The sequence below is a fragment of the Furipterus horrens genome, unplaced genomic scaffold (genome assembly GCF_987537825.1).
Source record: "Furipterus horrens unplaced genomic scaffold, mFurHor1.1.pri manual_scaffold_6, whole genome shotgun sequence".
Taxonomy (NCBI): domain Eukaryota; kingdom Metazoa; phylum Chordata; class Mammalia; order Chiroptera; family Furipteridae; genus Furipterus; species Furipterus horrens.
In genome coordinates this window covers 50029709-50051405 of record NW_028327176.1, presented here as the reverse complement: position 1 = coordinate 50051405, position 21697 = coordinate 50029709, and the positions used below count along the sequence as shown (strand labels likewise).

Here is a 21697-nt window from a genome sequence, read left to right as displayed (position 1 = left end):
CTCTAGAATTCACAATGGTTTGACCACTAAGAAATTCATATGGGATCCCAAAGAATGTTGTCAAACCCAGGATGCAGTAAAGGTAAGATGATATGCTTCTGTGCAACCATGTTACGTGTTCCTGGGCTGCATCTCTTGGCCACTTGCTGAATCTTGACATGGGGGAAGATTTTAGCTAACACCAAGTACAGATGCAGAAAGCACTAACTTGAGTGAGGGGATGTGCACAGGAACCAAAAGGCAGGAAAAGTACTAAACATTGCTGAGAGCATCCACCCCTGGCAGGACTTTACCTTCCAGGAGCTCTAAACTGGCACCACCCCCAGTGCTGACATGGCTGACTTTGTCCTTCGTGTTCCACTTGGCACAGCAAGTGTCAGTGTCTCCCCTCCCTATGATGGTGTTGCAGCCCCGGGAAGTGGCTTTCACCACCTAATCCATGAGGGCTTTGTTCACCAGGCAAAAGCTTCCCATTCAAATACACCCACAAGTCCTTTCCACACAATATGCTTGGCCCTAGTGACAGCCTCAGTGTACTTCTTGCTGCTTTCGGGACCTCAGTCCAAGTCCATCCAGCCAACAGGTATGCCAGAGGCTACAGTGGCTTGGCCAGTCTTGGCATTCTCATCAAACTCATCAGCAGTGACAAAGTTCCACTGGCAAGGTAATCTTCACACCATTCTCAGCTTTGGACATCAGATCTTTCACAATCTTGGCTCCCTCTTCATCGAACAGAGAGGTGCCAATATCCATACTCTTGAACACCTTAAGGAATGTAAAAGCCATTCCACCACCAATAATTTTCTCATTGACTTTGTCTGTCATATTATTGATCAGCTGGATCTTGTCTGCAACTTTAGTTCTGCCCAGGATGGCCAGGAAGGGTCGCTCTGGGCTTTCCAAAGCCTTGGCAAAGTAGTTCAGGTCCTTCTTCATCAAAAAGCCTCCAACTTTCTGTGGCAGATTGACTCCCACTATAGAGCTGTGGGCTCGGTGGGCAGTACTGAATGCATCATTAACATAGACATCACCTAGCTTGGAAAGCGAAGATCGGAAAGCTTCTATTTTAGCTGGCTCAGCTTTAACCTTATTCCCAGAAGCATCTTTTCCCTTCCCTTCTTCCTCCACATGAAAGCGAAGGTTTTCCAGCAGGATGACAGACCCCGTGGCTGGGCCAGCACACTCTCTCTCCACTTCAGAGCCCACGCAGTCCTTCAAGAACAAAATGTCTTTGCTCAGCAGAGATTTGAGCTCTGTAGCAATAGGCTCTAATAAGTACTTGGCAGGCATGGAAACACCATCAGGCTGACCCAGGTGGCTTATGAGAACAATTGATTTGACTCCATTGTCCAAGCAGAATTTGATGCTTGTGATGGCAGCCTTGATTCTCTGGTTCTTTGTTATCTGGTTGTTCTTCATAGGAATATTGAAGTCCACTCTCATGATGACCCACTTCCCCTTCACATTCAGCTTGTCCAGAGTCAGCTTGTTAGAAAGCGACATATTGGCAATAGAGCAGCGGAGAGAGGCCAAAGTACCACACAGTGACGGAGACTGCAGTGAATGTCTATAGTCTTGCTTTTAAAGTCTATTTTGTCAGATATAAGTATTGCTACATCAGCTTTTTATTCCTTTCCATTTGCATTGAATATCTTTTTCAATCCCTTTACTTTTAGTGTGTGTGTATCTTCTTCTAATGTGTATATCTTGGAGACAGCATATATACGGGTCTTTTTTCTTATCCACTCATCTACTCTATGCCTTTTGCTGGAGCATTTAAACCATTTACATTTAAAATGTTTATTGATAGGTATGTTTTTATTGCCATTTTATTTTTAACTAATTTTCTCTGTTTTTCTTCTTCTTATTCTTAAAGAAAGCCCTTTAACATTTGTGGCAATACTTTTTGGTGGTAACAAACTCTTTTAGCTTTTTTCTTGTCTGGGAAAGTCTGTATTTCTCTCTCAATTTTATTTTTTTATTTTTTATTTTTTTTATATTTCAGGTATTTTTTATTTCTTCAAATTTGTCATTTACCAGGAGTGACTGAAATAAAAAATATAATTGAGTCCCACCATCACCATGGAAATGGCTTCAAGAGAAAACTGGTCAGATGAATATTACTGCTCCTTATTTTCAACCAGTAAAAAGTTGCCACTGATAAATAGACAGTCAACAGTCTGTCAAGAATGCTCAAGATATGTTACTTAATACAACATGCCTGTTCATGGGGGAGGGGGAAAGACTACAAAATAATTTATGTGAACTTCTTGATTTCATCATACAAGACAAGCACAAAAGCACCACCCATGCCTCTGAGAACATTGGACCATGCACCCTTGAAAAAGGCTTTGCCTCCTTCATCACGAGCAGTTTTCTTCCAGCATTCAAGCATGCCTGTGTATATGATATCAGTTCCTTTGCACCCTGACTGCATCATCATGTGGCGACAAACAGTGTCAAATGGATAGGAAGTCAACCCAGCCACCGCTGTGATGAACTGTGTGATCATCCAGCTGATGAAGATGTGAGTATTCTTGGGATTTGGAAGCATTCCCTTTGCAGTGTCATAGATACCGAAGTAGGCAGCTTGGTAGATGATAATACCCTGCACAGACACATTAAAGCCTTGGTATAGGCCCTTAATCCCATCAGATTTGTAGATCTTAACCAGGCAGTCACGGAGGCCTTTGAATTCCTTTTCAGCTCCAGCTTTGCCCACATCAGCTGCTAGACAGGTACGGGCAAAATCAAGAGGATATACAAAACACAAAGAGGTGACCCCAGCGGCACCACCCGATGCCAGATTTCCTGCAAAGTACCAACAAAACTGGGTTCTCTTGTCCACATCACCCTGGAAGATCTGCTTGTATTTATCTTTGAAGGCCAAGTTGAGAGCCTGGGTGGGGAAGTATCTGATGACATTGGCCAGGTTACCACGCCAGAAGGACAGGACTCCCTGCTCCTTGGGGATATGAACCACGCAGTCTATAATGCCCTTGTATTGCTTATCTGTGGTGATTTGCTTGCTGGCATGCTGCACCTGCAGAAGCAGTTTGACCCACTCAGTGGGCGCTACCGCTGTCTTGGAGATGACCATCGCCACTCCACCTGTCAGGAAGTCCTTGGCAAAGGACACAGCAGCATCTGTCATGTTGAAGGAAAGAAGGAGCGAAAGAACGCAGAACTAGGTTCAGAACCGGTTGGGACTCCGCAGCTGTAGGCTCTCAATTTTAAATGATAGCCTGCTGGGAATAGTAGCCTTGGTTGTAGGTTCTTGCTTTTCATCACTTTGAATATTTCATGCCAATCCCTTCTGGTGTAAAATCTTTCTGTTGAGAAATCAGATGACAGTCTAATGGTAGCTCCATTGTAAGTAACTGATTTTCTATTGAGGCTTTTAAGATTCTTTCCTTGTCTTTAAGCTTGCCATTTTAATTATGATGTGTCTTGGTGTGGACTCTTTGGGTTTATCTTGACTGGGACTCTGAACTTCCTGGACTTCTGTCTTGTTCCTTCACCAGGTTAGGGAAGTTTTTGGTTATTATTTCTTCAAATAGTTTCTCAATCCCTTGCTCACACTCTTCTCTTTCTGGTATTCCCATGATGTGGATGTTGTTATGCTTCATGTTGACCCAAAGGTCACTTAAACTCTCCTCAGTTTTAAAAATTTCTTTTTTTTTTTCTGCTCTGCTTCACTGTTCTTTCCACCCCGTCTCCTAAATCACTGATTCAGTCTTTGCTTCATCTAATCTCCTGTTCCTTCCAGTGTATTATTTATTTCAGATATTGCATTCTTTATTTATTTATGACTGGTTCTTTTTTATGGTATCTATGTCTTTTTCCATGCTGTTGAGCATCCTTACAATCATTGCTTTTTACTCTATATCTGATAAGTTGCTTGCCTTCATTTCACTTAGCTCTTTCTTCTGAAGAATTCTCCTGTTCTTTCATTTGGGGTATGTTTCTTTGTCTTCTCATTTTGACTATCTCTTTGTGTTTGTTTCTCTGTATTAGGTAGATCTTCAAAGACTCTGGTGCAGACCAGAGGTGGATTTAATGGCAGGCACACTAGGTGTGTGCCGTGGGCCCCAACTTCTGAAGGGCCCTGCAAAAGCCCAACTTTACACTTTTTTCTAATGACACCAAGTTTGGTTTCATTATTACGCTGCATAAAATATGGTTAACATGTATTTTTATTTTCCCTGTCTTTGTTTCTTTTAAGGGGCCCGATATTTTCTTCTGCACCCAGGGCCTCAACTGACCTTAATTTGCCTCTGATGCAGACCTATGTCAGTCGCTGCTTGTGCCTGGCTCTGAGCAACTTTTTTGGAGCTATCAGAGATCCACAGCTTATGGCTCCCTCTGCTGGGCCTCAGTGTGTGCAGAAAGAACCAAGCTTCACAACAATGCCAGCTTTTACAAGCACAGACCTTTGGGGAGGGTCAGCTAAAGTCTTAAAACTCCCAGAGATCTGCCTCTGCCTGGGGGCTTTCTGTTAGGTTTATTCACTCTGAATGCCCCCAGATGTGCTCCTCATCAGCTGGGTTTAAGTTTCACAAGGTGGGGCAAAAGGGATTCCTATGTGTGGGGCTATTGCTTCCACTCAGGTTGATGCCACATGGAAGGGAGTGCTCCATTTGGGAAAGTAGGCCTCTGTAGTGTGGGGAGTGACTCAGCACTGGGATCCTGGTGGCTGATCCTTCAGCTCTTTCCCCTCATGTGGCTCTAGTCTGCTCTGTTCTTTCTCTTCCAGAGCCCAGGGTAAGTGGCTGCAAGTGAAATTTTGTGTGTTGGCCCTTTAATTGGCTCTCTGTGTCTGTAGCCATCTTTCCCTGGAAAACAGAATCTTCATTGTTTTTCACAGCCAGATGTTATTTGAGTTCCTTTCCTGGTTCTGGTGTTGTAGGCTGGGGAGTCTAGTTTGGGTTTGGGACCCCATACTTCTCAAGGGGAACTCGCTTCTGGCTGCTGAAATATCCCTACAGAACTTCAGCTGCTGCCTGTGTGAGCCCTGCCAGTCCTCTCACACCTTTGCACTTCCTACTAGTCTCATGGTGATGTGATTTCTTCCTTAAGTTCTCGGTCATAAGACTTCTCTCCAGATAGTGTTAAGTTGGTTATTCAGGGTGATTTTTCTTTGGTTTTAATTTCAGTTTGGTCCTGAGAGGAAGTTAGTGTAGCTTCACCTACTCCACTGCCATCTTGGATCTCCCTGTACAAATCTTCATGACAGAGATTGCCTTGTACATTTCCTTTTTCATAAATCCCTATCAAGTTTTGAAATCAGGTTAATAATATTCCTGTGAAATGACTTAGAGAACTCCTTTTTTCTCCCCTATACACTTAAAAGTTTTATAAGATTAGAATAATTACGTTTTCAGTGTTTATTGAATCTCAATGTAAAAACTCTTTTGGTGTGGAATTTCCTTGTGTCAAGTTTTTAAACTTCTGAACTAATTCCTTTACTGGTTATAGAATTATTAAGGCTTTATATTTCTTCTTGAGTGCACTCTAGTAAGTTAGTTTTTTAGGAATTCGGTTTGCCTAAGCTTTCAAATTTATTGATATAAAGTTGTTTACAGTATCATTTTATTAACACCTAATATAGCATCTATAGCTTACTACTCTTTTCTTATTTCTAGAGTTGTTTGTGATTTATCTCTTTATTTATGGTCAATTTTACCTAAAATTTGTCAATTTTCTGCTTTTCCAAAGAGCCAAATTTTGACCTTGTTGAGTATTACTATTGTATATTTGTTTTCTATATTATTAACTTCTGATATTGTCCATATTATTTCTTTCCTCCTCTTTATTTTGAATACTTTATGCTTTTCACTCACTTTTGAAATTCAGTGCTTGATTCAATTTTTATACTTTCTTATTTTATAAAACCAACATCTAAGACTATAAATTGCTATAGCTGCTACTCACAAATTTTGATATGAACTGCTTCTATTAATGCTCTGTTCAAAATATATTCTACTCTCATCATGAATTTTTCTTTGACTCATATGTTATTTAAAAGTATGTTGCCCAACCTCAAAACAAATGGAACTATCTTGATTTATTTGGAAGGAACTATTTATTCTGTCTTAAATTGAAGTCAAAAAAATATGTTCTTCATGATACCAACCAGCTGAAATTTTTTGAGATCTGATTTATCCTTTTGCATGTGATAATATTTGTAAATATTCCATATATGCTTAAGAAGAACATGTATTATGCAGTGTTATATATATATATCTTCATTAAAATAAGCTTGTTAATTGTGTTAACATTTTTTATATCTTCAACTGCTTCATCTACAAGTTGTTGAAACATATGTGTTAGAACTTTAGTATAGTGAGATTGTTAAATTCTCTTGAAATTCTTAGTTTTTCTTCATATATTTTGATAGGTATATATAACCTAGAATTTTTCTGTCTTTCTGGTGAATTTAATTTCTTATCCTGAAATACTGGCTAGACAATTCTTCTATGAAACATGAAATTCACCAGTTCCCAGAGTCAGCCACATTACATTGCATCCATTTTGTGAGTCACAGTTCTAGCTCTTTCTCACTCACAATAGGGTTATATCTAAGACCTTGATCTTTGATGGTTCTTGACAGGGTTCCACATCTCATGGCTTCAGAATATTTTGGAAGTTCTACTACACTGGTAGTATGCTTCATGTGAACAGCAATGAAATTGCCTCAGGCTAAAGAAAATTATTATAATTTCCTCTCAATTAGGATGGTAAATATTGACAGTTTTTTAAATGGTAGAAATCAATGTCTTTGTTTGATAGGGGTAAAAGGGAATATCCTATCTGAAGACATGGGAATGGATTAGATATCCTTTATGGCATGGAGGAAAGAAAATATATGGGAGCAATTTTAAAAATTTTACTGTTGTTTCTTATTATCATACATAACATCTGGAGGTTTTTATTTCCTCTGACATCTTTCTCTTTCACTGGAGAGCCCATTGCTGTATGTGGACTATGTGACTTCACATCCCTGGCCCTCAAAGTGTGGATGTCATGAACTCTTGAACCAAACAGGGTCAAGGAAAATTGGAGTTTGGATTCAAAAGCGTTAGACATTACCTCTTGTGGTGGAAAGACATGTGAACCTGAGAGATGAAGCTCACATTTTAGTGCAGCCATCTTCTGCCATGAGTATAGGAAAAGCCATCCACAAAATGGAAAGAAGAGAAAAACGGAAGTTAGAGGGGAGTAGAGTGGAGTTAACACATTGCTTCAGGGAGAGAGAAGGAGACTTGGGTCTTGGTGTCAATATAGTTCCTGGTTTTGGCTCATTGATACCAGCTGCTTTTCTAACTCTCAGATTATTTTAGATACTCCACTATTCTTACAACAAACATCCTCCCCTCCTTTCTGGCATAAGCTACTTTGAGTGAATTTCTATTTTGCTCATCTGAAACACTACTATGCACATCAACTATAGAGCAGTTTTTAGAGCAGTTGGATGGTGTTGGAGCCATTCCCAGAGTTGTGGTTAGTATATCTGAAGCATCTGAAGGAGTTCTTTATAAGGATGCAGTTTCTGAATATAGGCTAATAGTTGGGTCTAGTGCACTTTGACAACTTGCTACCAACACATTTCACTTTTGACCAAATGGAAATTATGAGGAATTCCAGGTTAAACTAAATTCAGTGCTAAACAGTTTTTATTGAAACTTAAAGCAACTAAACATAACCAGAAGAAAATATTTCAAAATGACATGATAAAAAACATTAGAACCCACATTTTTCTGCATAGAATATTTTGATGACTAAACCCAACGCGACATTTTTTTTAGTTTTCCTCTGTACTTCCACACAAAGAAATGTTCAAAATCCAGAGTACATTAACATCGAAGCACTTTCCTGAGTAGAAAAATAGGCCTGCTCCTGATAAAAGGAAACAAAAAACCAGCATCAATATCTTTCCAAGGACTTTTTGAAGAATGTGATATTGTGGGTAGAGGGTGGGGAGAAGGGGATGTCAGAGTTTCCAAACTAGCTCTGCAACAATTTCAAGATGTAGCTAGCTAGCTATCAAAATTAAATCAATTGATCAATTCAAAGATCTGGAAAGTAGCTGTTAGGTTAGGCTCCTAGGTGGATACTTTGATTTTGTGTAAGTTATTCTTTGGATGTCCAGAAATTAAGTGATTGAGCAATAAAAAGTCAATAGATTCTATTGGTTTTATCCTTTCATTTATTCACTCATGTATTTCTTTGACTATGTCTTCAATATTCTCTAGTTCTTCCTTGAAGGGAAGTATTTCAGAATGCTTAATAGCACAGAATCTAGAGCCAAAATGCTTAGAATTGACCCAGGCAAGAGTTTTGTGACCTCTCTCTTTTTCTCAGTTTCCTCATCCAGGAGCAAATGAACTAACACACTTAAATCATGTATAATAGTGCACAGCAAGGATCAAGTGCTGTGTAAGTATTAGCCTTGCTTACGATCTCTGAGTATTTGGTGTTCTCTGTGGACACACCTGAGAATAGTCTGACAATTCCACTAACACTAATTTGTAGCATACAGTAGGGAGGCTACTCACCTTGAATTTCTTCTGCCATGTATGTTGGAACCCCTTTGCACATGCCAACGATTGATTTTCCAAACTGTTCCAGGTTGTTGACTTTGTTTGGGTTGATGGAGTACATGAGGCCTTTGGGAGGTGGTCCCCCTGGTCCTTGACCCTGAAGCTGAGTATGGAAAAGACAGGGAAAAAGAGGGAGAATGAATGCTAAGTCCAGTGGTTTGTTGAATTGAAGGTTGTGTGCAAGATATACAGGCAGTATTGCTTGACTATAATTTTTTCATAACCAAAATGAAGGAAAACCAATGGCAACTGTGTGTATCTCGGAATTTCTAAGTGTCCCAAGGGATTTAACTGGTTTGAAACCTCAGTTTCTCATAAAAACAGAAGTCTGAGGCTAAATTTATTCTGAAGCTTGGGCCTTACTTGGTCATCTTATATCTCCTGGCTTGAGTTACATGATAACGAGCTTCTGAGAATGTAGTTAATTTATCTTCTCTACCTGGTCAATGAAAGGTACCCATTTATCAGTTATGAACAGATGTGAGCCACAGCATTTGAGTGGCACCATATGCTTCTCTTCAGGGACTTACCAATTCCACTTCTTCTTTTGTGTTGCATACTACTGTGGTCAAGAAGGAATGATTGTGACCTCATTACTTACTGGAGATCATAAGACCTACCCTGAACAAAAATAAAAAGACTTTTATTTTTACCTTCTTTTCCTTGACCATTTTATCAAGGGCTTGAAGAGAAGGCAAGGCATCCTTATTCATTCTGTGCACAATGCATGCCTTCTTGTGAAACACTCTGACGGCAGCAAAGCCCTGTTAGGAAGGTGGTAGATAGTGAGAAGCATGTTCTTCAAGGAGATTTCTGTTCAGAAATCAGTTTCACCAGCAGAAGATATGGAACTTTAAGATCACAATGAACTGGGATAAGAGTGCAGGATCTGGCCCTGGTTTGCAATAATATCTATCGCTAATATTTCTAAGGGTAGACCACTAACTCTTTGAGGGCAGAGACTGAGTGTCTAACTTGTTGCTTTATTTTCAGGTAAAGAGTCATTTTACAGGTAAAATGTAACAGTCATGGTAAGAGTCATTTACACAGGTCTGTTTTGCTGAAGTGTACTAAAATACCATCGCATTTTTAAAAATATGTGTTTTATTGATTATGCTGTTACAGTTGTCCCAATTTCTTTTCTATCTGCTCTCTTCCACCCGGTGGCCCCCCTACCTCCAGTTGTCCCCCCCTTTTAGTCCATGTCCATTGGTTGTGCATATAGTTCTTCTCAACCTCTTCCTATCTACTCCATTCCTTCCTACTATGCTTCTTAATTCCTGTACCATCTCCCTCCCTTTCCCTATTCCCCCTCCCTGCTGAACTCCCCCCAATATGTTCCCCATACCTATAGTTCTTTTTCCACTCTTGTTGCCTATTTAGTTTGCCTTTGTTTCAATTCCCTAGCTTCTGTTGTTGGTTCTTGTGATGCAGTTTTCATTTTAATGTTCATAGTTGTGATCCTCCTTCTTCTAAACCAGTCCCTTTAACATCTCATATAATAGTGGTGTGGATCTAATGAACTCCTTCAGTTTTACTTTGTCCTGGAAGCACTTTCTCTGCCCTTCTATTCTGAATGACAGTTTCACTGGATGGAGAATTTGTGGCTGTAGGTTTCTGATTTTCATCACTTTGAATATTTCTTGCCAGTCCCTTCTTGCCTTCAAGGTCTCCTTTGAGAAATCAGCTGATAGTCTAATTGGGACCCCTTTGTACATGATTCTTTTCTTCTCTCTTGCTGCTTTTAAGATTCTCTCTTTATCTTTAATTTTTGACAATTTGATTATAATGAGTCTTGGAGTGGTTCTCCCTTGGTCCAGTTGTTTTGGAACTCTCTGTGCTTCCTGGACCTGTAAGTCTATTTTCTTCCCCAAGTTTGGGAAGTTCTGCTTCATTATTTTTTCACATAATTTTTCAATTTCTAGTTCTTCTTCACCCTCTGGCAATCCAATAATTCGAATGTTCGATTGCTTATAGCTGTCCCAGAGGTTTCTGATCCTCTCCTCACTTTTCTTACTTTTTGTTTCCTCTTTCTGCACTGGTTGACTGTTTGTTCCTTCCCTATGTTCCGGTTTGTTGATTAGATCTGTGGATTTTATTTCCTCACCACTTGTCTCCTATGTGTTTCGTTTGTTTCAGTATGAGTAGCTTTCATTCCTTCCCTGTCTTTTTCCAAATCTTTTGTTAATTCTGTAAGCCACCTTATAACTATAGCTCTGAACTGAGCCTCAGAAAGGTTTTCTATTTGTTCATCTGTCAGGTTCCTCATCTGCTGCCTGGTGAGCTGCGTCACCGGGATTTCAATCGTAGTCTGCTTCATTCCGACAGGCTTGTGTTTAGCTTTGCTTCCTGGGCAGGCTATAGGGGGTGGAGCCTCGTGCACTCATCACTACCTGGTGACCAGCAGCAATCGGCAACTCTCCCACCCCCCCCCCCCCCACACTGTGGTGCTGTGTGGGGGTGGGGGTCCAAGATGTATTCTTGCCATTACTCTCCGCTGAGAGACCAGGATCCATCCCCCCGCCCTCTGGGCCTCACCGTCCAAGGCAATGGGGTGGCCGCCTTCCCCAGCGTTGGGATCTCGAGCTGCCAGGAGTCGACTGCAGCCGGGATTGCTCCCCTGGTGTTTCTCGCAGTCCTGCCATCATCCCCACTGTTACCGTGGACAGCACCGCATTTTCTCGCCCCTCCTACCCATCTGGATGAGCACCGCTGGTTTATAACTTCATATGTTGGGCTTCCATGTAGTTTTATTTTCTGGGATTTCTGGTTATCTTTTGTTTTGAGGTAGTTGTATTCCTTTTTAGTTGTAGAGGGAGACCAAGCGTGTCAGTCTAAGCCTCCATCTTGGCTGGAAGTTACTTCCTTCTCACCATCACATTTTAATCTCCTTTGATATTTACATTTGAAGGCGGTAGATAAGACAGGAATTAGATTTCTAATTGATCAGATGATAAAATTAAAACAATAAAGAGTTGGCTTTTTAAAAGTATAAAGTTTGTTAAATACAGAGCTGGTAATTGCGCAGTTGGGTCTTCTAACCACAGATGGGTGTTTTTTACTTCCCTTGCCAATTAATATTATCATTTTCATTTTCTTTGATCCTTTTGTATTGCAGGTGAAATGTCACTTTCTGTCTTTCTAAAAGGAAATTGAAGACAGAATGAGACAGGTTATGCTTTGGCAGCAGGAATGTTGTGATGGTCTTTGAGCATTCCTCAAGATATCTCGCAGGCAAAGCAAAAGTATATTCATACTTGTCTTATAGCACCAACAATCCCTTGAACATAGTGGATCCTAATTGTTGTTCATTGGTTTGAATTTTCACTGATTGCAAAGACTTCCTAACATCAGTTATATCTAGGGGGTGAAACTGGGTGAGCAAAATAGGCACTCTTGCTTATAACTATGCTTATGTGCAATTAGAATTTATTTTTAATTTTTATGATTAATAGGCAATTTTTTTTAGTTAAAAAAGAAACTTCATGTTTGTAAAAAATGGAAATTGCATGTTGGCCACCTACAGTTTCGTAATCCCAGAGTGCATGCCAGGAGTCCCATCCATTATTGTTGTCAACATTGGCCACGTTATGTTCATTGTTGACACTCACTGACTGCTGCCCACTTCCACCACTGTTGTTGTTATCACCAATATTGATATTCTGAAATGTATAAGAAATTGATAGTAATTTAATACCACATTTCTTTGCAAATACATTTTGGTAACACACTTTAAAAAGTGAGACTTACATAGTCAGCAAAGGCAGGAGTCAGGAGGACACCAAGAAGTCCAGCAAAGACAATCTGAAATCACAAATATTGTAATATTGGTCTCCAGTCACATGACAAAGCAATGTCCCCTTCCTTCTTTCTCTATCCAAGCTTACAGAAAATATTTACTAATTTTACCACTCTGCTGAATGGTTTCTCTGTTCTTTGACCTTGTATATTTTTAACCATAGAAAGTTTTAATGATAATGTAGAATTGTAAGTTAATAGTAATTATGTTATTGTGATATATAGTTTTAGAATTTTAATGTAGGCCTTGTGAAAAAAATAATAGAGTGTTAGTATATTGAAAAATAAATTTGAAAGTGAATAGCATATTTTATATGAAAATGCTCATAAGTTCTAAGAATTACATCTGAAAATGATTTAAGTTAATTTCCCTATTTGATAAGAATGTTTCCTCTTTTTCCAGACCTCTTAATAGCAGAAGAGATCTTTTAATTTTTATTTTTAGAAATCAATAGATTAGCAAGCAGGTTGAATACTGGTGCTGAGAGGCAAAGTATGGAGTGCCTGGATGTGAGGTATGCTTAGCAGAAGGGACGTCAATAACTGTCCCAGGGTACCTGGTTTAGTTATTTTTCACTGTGTACATGATATTATACTTATCAGAACACAGAACTTTATGCAGGGTACCTAATTCTTAGTACCAATTCTCTTTTTTTTTTACCCGGGACAAAAATGGTTTAAGAAATGCGCTGGTGCCCTGTGGTGTGGCTCAGTGGATTGAGCACCGGCCTGCGAACCAAAGGGTTGCAGGTTTGATTCCCAGTCAGGGCACATGCCAGCTCCAGTTGGGAGAGCACAAGAGGCAACCACATATTGAAGTTTCTCTCCCTCTCCTTCTCCCTCCCTTTCCCTCTCTCTAAACATCAATCAATAAATTAAAAAAAAAAGAAAAGAAAAGAAATGCACTGGTAATTCAAAGTAATTTTTCTTATTTGCTTAATTTTTTTCTCCTGATAGCTTAAGGAGGAAGTAAAAGTTAGTCTCAGGAAAAAAAAAAAGTCAAGAGGTGAAAGAAATTTTAGAGATGACTAGTACAATGTAGTCCTTTCACAGATGACAGAATTGAGCTTCAGAAGTCACTTAAGCAACTTGATCAAGTTTGTATTGGCCAACGTGTAACTCTTGTTCATGGCAGAACTAGGAGAGATACAAATCTGACCTCCCCCCCCCTTTTTTTTAAGTTTGTCGTCTTTGGAACTTATTTCTAGATAATAATTTTACACTCAATTATGAAGCAGAGTCTGCTGTAATAAATTTTAGTATTTAGTATATTGAAACACAAAAATACTCATCTGATTCTAGCCCTGTGCATGCTGTTAAAGAGACATATGATACCAGTTACTTTGGCAGAATTTTGTGATCCACCTGTACTCTATTAGCCTTTTATCTGGAACCACAAATGAGATGTTGCACTAACTTCATGTTTCAGGTATTTTCATGAATAAATGACAGTGGAAAGGATCCAAGGCAAACTGTTTTTACTTGGAGATCCATTTAACAACTGAGAATGTGACAGTTAAGTCTCTCACTCATTTGTTTTGATAATATGTTTTTTTTTTTTTATCTCGCCTGAACATACTTAGGAGTTTTGGTAAAAGAGGAATTTAAGAATGTGGGAAAAAATCAGACATTCTCTAGGGATTAGGGACTGCTTGTTCTCTGTGCAGACTTAACTCAGGAGATCTGGGAAGTAATTTTATTAAAGATAACATGGTATAAGATGCTCAGACAGCTGTCTGATCCCAGGATAAATGTCCTTCTCTATAGAGATGCTTATAAATGTCACAATTTCATGAAAATAAAAGAGAAATTTTTTAAGCTAAAATTTTCCATTATGGTGATATTGTCATAAGAAGCATACGCCTTTAGCTCAGAAGGTTGACAGTCTCTTATTATAAGGTAATAAATTCAAAAAGAAAATTATACTCACTGTGAACCTCATCTTGGCTTCACCAAAGCAATGGAGTGGAGAAGGTAGACAGGCATGGACTCAGACAAGAAGCCTTCTCATATTTGTACTTGACTGACTTTACTCAAACTAGGTGTGACCAGGTGGAGTCAAAGACTTATCTTCCTTCATTACCCACATCTATGTCACAGTCTAGTGTACCAAGAAGTTTTTGGAATATCTACCTGGTAAGTAAGGCACTTTGACATGGAATTAATCTGACTCATCATTTGTTGAAGTTGCAGATATCACAACAAACTCAATATGACTTATGATAACTTTTGGTCCGACTGAAGGGTGGGTCTGGATATTTTCTATATTGATATTACTCGGATTCAGAAAATGAATAATCCCTAAAATCAAACAAGACCACAGATGAGAAACTGTGGTCACACTGGGCCTTCCAGGTAGCAGCTCCTGTAAGAATGTGGGAATGACCTTATCTTCATACCTTTACCTGAAACCATTGTAATGGTTTTGCTTAGGCTAACCATATTCTATTACCTACCCCCACCAACCTATCCCTTTTTCTTCAGTCCCGATCTCTCTCTATCATAGTACCTGTATATATGGTTGGACATTCTGGAGGCTGTCTTCAGCCCATTCTTCTGACCCCACATCCAGTTAGTCACTCAGCCTTGTCATTTCATCTTAAAAATGCCTCTTGCTCTTTTTTGTCATGCCTCCGAGGTAGTAGGCTGCGTCAGGATGAAGTTGAACATCACTTTCCCAGCCACTGGCTGCCTGAAACTCATTGAAATAGGCAATGAATGCAAACTTTGTACCTTTTATGAGAAACATGTGACCAAGAAGCTGCTGCTGATGTTCTGGGTGAAGAATGAAAGGGTTATGTGGTTAGGATCAGTGGTGGGAAAAACAAACAAAGTTTCCCCAGGAAGCAGGGTGTCTTGATCCATGGCCACATCTGCCTGCTACTGAGGAAGGGGCATTGCTGTTATAGTCTAAGGAGCACTGGAGAGATAAAGCACAAATCTGTTCGAGCTTGCATTGTGGATGTCAATTTCATTGTTCTCAGCTTGGTCATTGCAAAAAAAGGGAAGAAAGATATCCCTGGTCTCACTGATACTACTGTACCTCATCACCTGGGGCCCAAAAGAGCTGGCAGAATCTGCAGACTTTTCAGATCAAAGATGATGTCCACTGGTATGCTGTGATAAAGCTCTTAAACAAAGAAGATAAGAAACCTAGGAACAAGTACCCAAGATTGTGTTTTGTTACTCCATGTGTTCTGCAACACAAATGTCAGTGTATTTCCTGAAGAAACAGCATACTAAAAAAAAAGAAGAAGAAGAAGAAGAAAGAGGCCACAGAATATGCTAAACTTCTGGCCAAGAGAACAAAGGAGGCCAAAGAAAAATGTCGGGAACAGATTGCCAACAAATGAAGGCTGTCCTTTCTGAGAGCTTCTAACTATAAGTCTGAGTCCAGTCAAAAATGAGATTTTCTAAGAGTAACAAATAAGTAAGATTAGACATTGGAAGGAAGAAGGAAAGAAAGAAAGAAAGAGAAAGAAAGAAGAAAAAAAGAAAGGAGGGAAGAGAAAGAGAGAAATAAAAAAAAAAAAAAAAAAGCCTTTCAACACTGTCTTTGCCCATAGCTCCTCTCTTCTAGACTTTTACAACAGTCAGGTAATTGATCACTGTGGTTACCATCTTTTCTATTTCAGTGCATGACTCTACCATGCTTAGCATTCTTCACCAGCCCATGAGATAAACTTCAAACTCATTGGAATGGCATGAAAGTTTTTTATAATAAGGTCCCCAAAGCCTCCCAAGCTGTATATGTCACTCTTGGCCATATACCTACATTCTATCAGAGTCCCCATCATCCAGGGAATATTCAGGATGTTCCATGCCCCTGTGCCTTCATGCATGCTCATCTCTCATCCTGGAATGCCAACACCTTGCCTTTCTTTAATTGATAAACTACTATTCATTTTTCAAGGCCCAGCTCAATACCACTGCTTCTATCAAATTTTCTCCATGTCGTAGGGGGAATTTTCCCCCCCTAGAGATATAAAAGTAATCCTTATCCTTTTATTTACTTCTAAATAATTTATTTTTCAGAAATTATGTTAAAATAATAAAAAATGTTTTCATCAGAAGTAGAGAGTAGCAACTGTCACAGGCAAACAAATAAATGCTCAGGAGGTGAATTTAAGTTGTTGTTTTCCTGTTCTTTCCTACAAATTTAAACTAGTAGAGCAAATTGCCGAAGAGGAAAACTTTATTTCATTAATCATTAATCTATAAATTTCCCCTTTGGAAACATTCTTGAGCCCATGATTATCCTTTTATGCATGAATTGGAATCACAGCACATGATTACATGGTTATAAAGCTTGATTCACTGCCAACATCCCTTTCAAAATGTTGGTATGGGTGATAAGATTTTATGTGTTTAATGCATCCACAAATTTCTTTTAAATGCATTATTTAGTTGCAAAAGATCAATAAGCCTGGGGTGGAAGGCAGATATATAGGAAGAGGTCTTCATCTGCTTTAGGAACTGTCACTTCACTGCAAAGTCAAAGGGTGGACAGCATGGCGTCTTTCCTGGCAGCCCTGAGTGGCCATTTTAGTACGTGGGTGCAATGCCTAGTGCATTTTGTGCATATCATAACTTACCAAGGACTTGAGGTTGACATTTTCTATAGTGGGCCTGTGAAATGTGCTTTGACAAAGAAATGGGTAAGAGATAGAGTGCAGAATCCAATAATCCCTTTCTTAGAGACTGATAATTCACATTCACATGTCAAATGTACTAAGAAATCTGTAGGGGAGCAATCTATGTCATGTTGTTTCATTCAGAACTTCCTAAATTTAAGTGACCATAGATCCCAGTTGTATTTACTTTTTCTTAAATTATTTTTTTCTAACACATATCAACATCCCTGGGGGACACATGGTACCTCTGAGGATGCACCCTGGATTTGAAAATCCATGTAGAGAGTTACTGATTATAACTAGAAGCCAGAAGACTTAGATTCTGTTCTGCTTTCTTCTTTCAAGTGAGTTTTTCTTGTTCTGTAAGTGTAAGGTTTCTTATGGGTCAAAGAGAAAAAAATTTCTTCTGTATACAATATTGTTATTTCAGTGGCTCCAAAAATCAGAAGGCCCTCTTCCTCTATATTTTATGTGGCTTATGTATGAATGTGTGTTTGTATGTGTGCGTGTGGAGGGGGTGGGAATAAGGTGAATGATCAACTCTTACCTCAATCCTTGTCTCTCATCCAAGGCCAAAAGTCTTTTTTTTTTTTAAATTATTTGTTTATTTAGCTTTAGAGAGGGGATAAGAGAAACAGAGGGAAAGAAACATTGGTGTGTAAGAGAAACATCCATCAGCTGCCTCTCACATGCACCAAACTGGGGACCTGCCATGCAACCCAGGCATGTGCCCTGACTGGGAATCAAACTGGAGACCTTCTGGTTCCCAGGCCAGCACTCGATATACTGAGTGACACCAGCCAGGGCCTTAAGGAAGCAAGAGCAAGTCTCTTGCTCCCTCTCATGCTGAGAGCTATGCTTGTATGATTCTTGTCCCATAGGAGAACGATAGAACATATCCATGTTTGTTTTTTTGTCACCTCCATAGAACCTAGAATATGTTGGCACATACGTGATGCTCAATAGGTGCATTTAAAATTTTATTTTAATTTTTTAAAATTAATCTTTACCCAAGGATACGTTTGTTGATTTTAGAGAGAGGTGAAGGGAGACAGAGAGAGAGAAATATAAATGTGAGAAAGAAACATTGATTGGTTGTCTTCCGTAGCACCCTGACCAGAAATCAAACCCACAACAACAGAGGCATATGCCGTGACCAGGAATCAAAACCGCAACCTTTTGGTGTATGGAATGATACTCCAACCAACTGAGCCACCCAGTCAGGGCTCAATAGGCTCCTTTTTAATATTGTAATTGCATAAATGAGATGCTTAAGCTAGAGAATAAAAAATGCATTATATTTATTTATTTCTAAGTTTTAGAGCTTAGAAATAAGCTCTGGGAGAGGTGCTGTCCTACATTGGCTATAAGGACACATCCAGGGCGTCCCAGGAGATGGTATGGCCCCAGTGCCCCAGGGTCAGTGTGGGGCAAACCAGTTCATGAGTAAATAAGGCCTGCCCTTCTCATAGAGCTTGATGTGGGGCAATGCCAAGAACCAAGCCCCTATGGTCATTTTATCTATCTCACAGCACACACACCCAAGGCCTTGCTTTACCCCACACCCTGTCATGTTGAACTGGGTGGGAAGTCCCTCTGTGTGGAACAAACAGGGGATACAGTCCACATATACTATGTTCACACTGTAGAGATGGAGGTCTTTTAGCATTTTCCATGGAAATCAGATTTTTCTCTGAGTGGAAGAGAATGTTAATTTGCAGGACATGCTTTCATCATTAAATACCCTTATTCAAGATTCCCTCTCCATGTTCATGGACTGACTTTGCAGTCATCTAAGAAGCCCTTAAGAATCCTCCCTTTAATTCTTGCCTTGTGTCTGATATTCAGGACTCAGCTGGCCTTAAGCCCATTTGACCTCATTCTAATTTATTTGGTTGAATGTAGAAGCCCCTTCACGCAGAAATTCTGTCTCAGGCTCTTTGCCTTTATTCTTGTTCCCCTGAGTATCTGATGCACCAGTCTGAAGATCTTTGTGTGGTCTCAAGTCATGTGGTTCACTTTGAGGTCACACTCTCACCTCAGAGGGAATTTTTGTCCCTGACTATGGTCTTGGTTTACTGGCTGCAGCTAAGACTCCCATTACAGATCCTTTGGCTACGGCTCCCAGGACCTGTGGCAGTGGTGTGCTTACATCAAATCTTCTATATGAATCTATGGTCAAAAATGATACATCCAAAAACATAGCAGTCATCGTCGTCGGCAGCCGTCCGTCTCGAGAGACGATGGTGTAGCTTCTTAAGAGTCTCTCTGCACCGCCGAGAATGGCTGTGCAGTCCGACTCGGGAGTGACACGGTATCTGTCTCCTCCCGTGTTGAATCGACATCTTGTGATGACGCTGGAGTGTCCTCTCCAGTGAAGCTGAAGCTACAGAGCCTGGGCAAGGTGATATGGAGGGTCTGCTGTTGCCCATGCAGCAGATCCCCCCTCTCTTCGCAGCTGAAGGATCCAAGGGAAAGACGGAGTCAATACAGCTTGGCTTCAGGTGCGCCGCAGGAGTTGCCGGTGTTGACTACAACGTCAAACCGCCTTAGGGACTCCGGCTCCGGATTTTCTGTCGGGGTTTACTCCCTTAGCCTTCCCCCTGAAGAGGTATGCCGCAAGGCAGCGGAGGTTTTTTGGAGTCAGAGTTTTCCTTCTCTGATGTGCCCTGACTGGAAGATCGAACCAGCGACACTTAGCTCGCAGGCCGACGCTCAATCCACTGAGCCAAACCAGCCAGTCTACATCTTGTACACCATGAATAATGCTGCAGTGTACATAGGGGTGCATATATCTTTGTGAATAAATGGTTTCAAATTTTGGAGGTAGGTTTCCAGAAGGGAGTTGGCTGGTTCCTATGGTAACTCTATTCTTAACTTTTTGAGGAACCTCCATAGAGTTTTCCTTTGTGGCTGTACCAGTTTACATCCCTACCAGCAGTGAATGAGGGTTCCTTTTTTCCACAACATCTCCAGCACTTGTTATTACTTGTCTTGATAATAATAGGCATTCTAACAGGTGTGAGGTAGTATCTCCTCACAGTAGGAACATGTAAATTAATATTTTAATAATTATTGCTAGAAAGTTCCTAATTCCAGAAAATCCATGCTTATTACATAGTTGTTTTTGTATAGGAGAGAAATTCTTCTCAAATAACAGCAAAATGGAGGATGCTCTTTCCTGAAGCATCACAGAGCCCTCTCCTCTTGTTGTTTCCTCTGAGACCATTGGCTTCCAAAATATGTATGATGCTGCTTTTCTGTGCTGCTTGTCTGTCTGTTGGATTGCATTTACCAAATCTTCTGGATCCCCACCTCTACCCCAGATGCAACCAAACTGGAAAAGTCTTGCTAAAAAATGTCTCTTGAGTAATGACTTCATTTATATAAAATATACAGAAGTAGAGATAAACAGAATGTTGAACAATCTGAAAAGAATTTGGAGAGAATATGTCCATATGAGTAATAGAAATCACGAAGTTGTTTTATAATGAACTCATAGCTAATTCAGAAATAAGAGCACTTATTCCTTGTTCAGTGTTCATTGTGAAGCACTTTAGAGAAAATGGTGTAAAAGCAGTCATGCTTAAGGTGTGTTTCAACCATGGCAATCAGGCCTGGAACAGACAGAATACTCCAATGAGGATCTTGGATTCTCAGAGGGGCCTCAGGGAATTTTGAGCTTCCAGGTTTATTTTTCAATTAAGAGCAAGTCACCATGCTCCAGCAAATGCAATGCCCCAGCTAAGCACAAGTGCTGAAGAAGATTCAAAGATGTAAAACTGCCAGTGCTCAGCCTCCATGATCCTGAAATCTATATGAGAGACAGGACTGGCTTCATGGACATGTGACCAGTGTGGCTACACAGGCTCATGCTCAGAAGAGAGCCCCATATTTGAGTTTAATGCTTTGCAGGTGCTATTCTGAAATTCTTAATAATTTTATTTTTGAATCTGTGTTTTGTAAGTGAAGTCTGATGAGACAGTGGAGCATGCACTGGGGGCTTGGAGCTGTGGCTCATGCATAATTCCACCTCCTGCCTCTCTCCACCTCCCTGGTTAGAACCTCTGCCTCCGCTGGTAGGGCCTGGGTGCAGGTGCAGGAAGGGTCAAGGCTTAACACATTCACCTGCATGCTGAGTCACAGGGTGAGGCCCTGGGTGCCTTTGAGGATTTGCACTTACCTTGCCAATATCCCCATGCCCAAGGGAGTGTGATATTAAACAGCAAATCAAATACACCATCATAAGTTTAGAGAAAGAGAGAAACTCTAGAAGAAAGCAAAACACTTTTTTCTGCTTTTGAACAAGGGGTCTCATATTTTCATCTTGTACTGGGCTTTGCAAGGTATGCACATAGTATGCGTATACCAAAGTAATGTAAGAAGAAGAGGTTCTGAGGGGCTTTACTCTCCAAGGTCACATTGCAGGTGAGAATGGAATGTTTTTATGTAATCTGAAGCTTGTACTCTTTCTCTTTTGTCTTGTGGCTTCTCCAAACGAGTAATGGAAGCAAAATATTCAGAGGAGTTTGAGCTCTTTAAGCTAAAGCAGTTATGAAGGCTTCATATAGAAAATGGACATTTGGTTGAATCCTATGGGACAACCTGGACATACATGTATAGGGGTGAAGGATTAGGCCCCTTTCACCTAGGAGAGCAGCA

At 40.1% G+C, this 21697-nt stretch overlaps 1 protein-coding gene and 2 pseudogenes across 1 annotated transcript; all 3 read right to left on the bottom strand.

Annotated features, from left to right (window-relative positions):
• Positions 1–252: 252 nt before the first annotated feature.
• Positions 253–1503, bottom strand: LOC150006147 (phosphoglycerate kinase 1 pseudogene; annotated as a pseudogene).
• Positions 1504–2043: 540 nt separating this feature from the next.
• Positions 2044–3154, bottom strand: LOC150006146 (ADP/ATP translocase 2 pseudogene; annotated as a pseudogene).
• A 4504-nt stretch (positions 3155–7658) lies between these two features.
• LOC150006145 (gastrokine-1-like) lies at positions 7659–14391 on the bottom strand. Its single transcript, XM_090280280.1, has 6 exons — positions 14332–14391; positions 12354–12407; positions 12128–12265; positions 9257–9367; positions 8559–8706; positions 7659–7899 (listed from the first exon to the last, which is right to left on the bottom strand). The coding sequence occupies exons 1-6, from the start codon at positions 14341–14343 to the stop codon at positions 7805–7807; spliced, it is 558 nt and encodes a 185-aa protein (XP_090136406.1). The 5' UTR covers positions 14344–14391; the 3' UTR covers positions 7659–7804.
• Positions 14392–21697: the final 7306 nt, after the last annotated feature.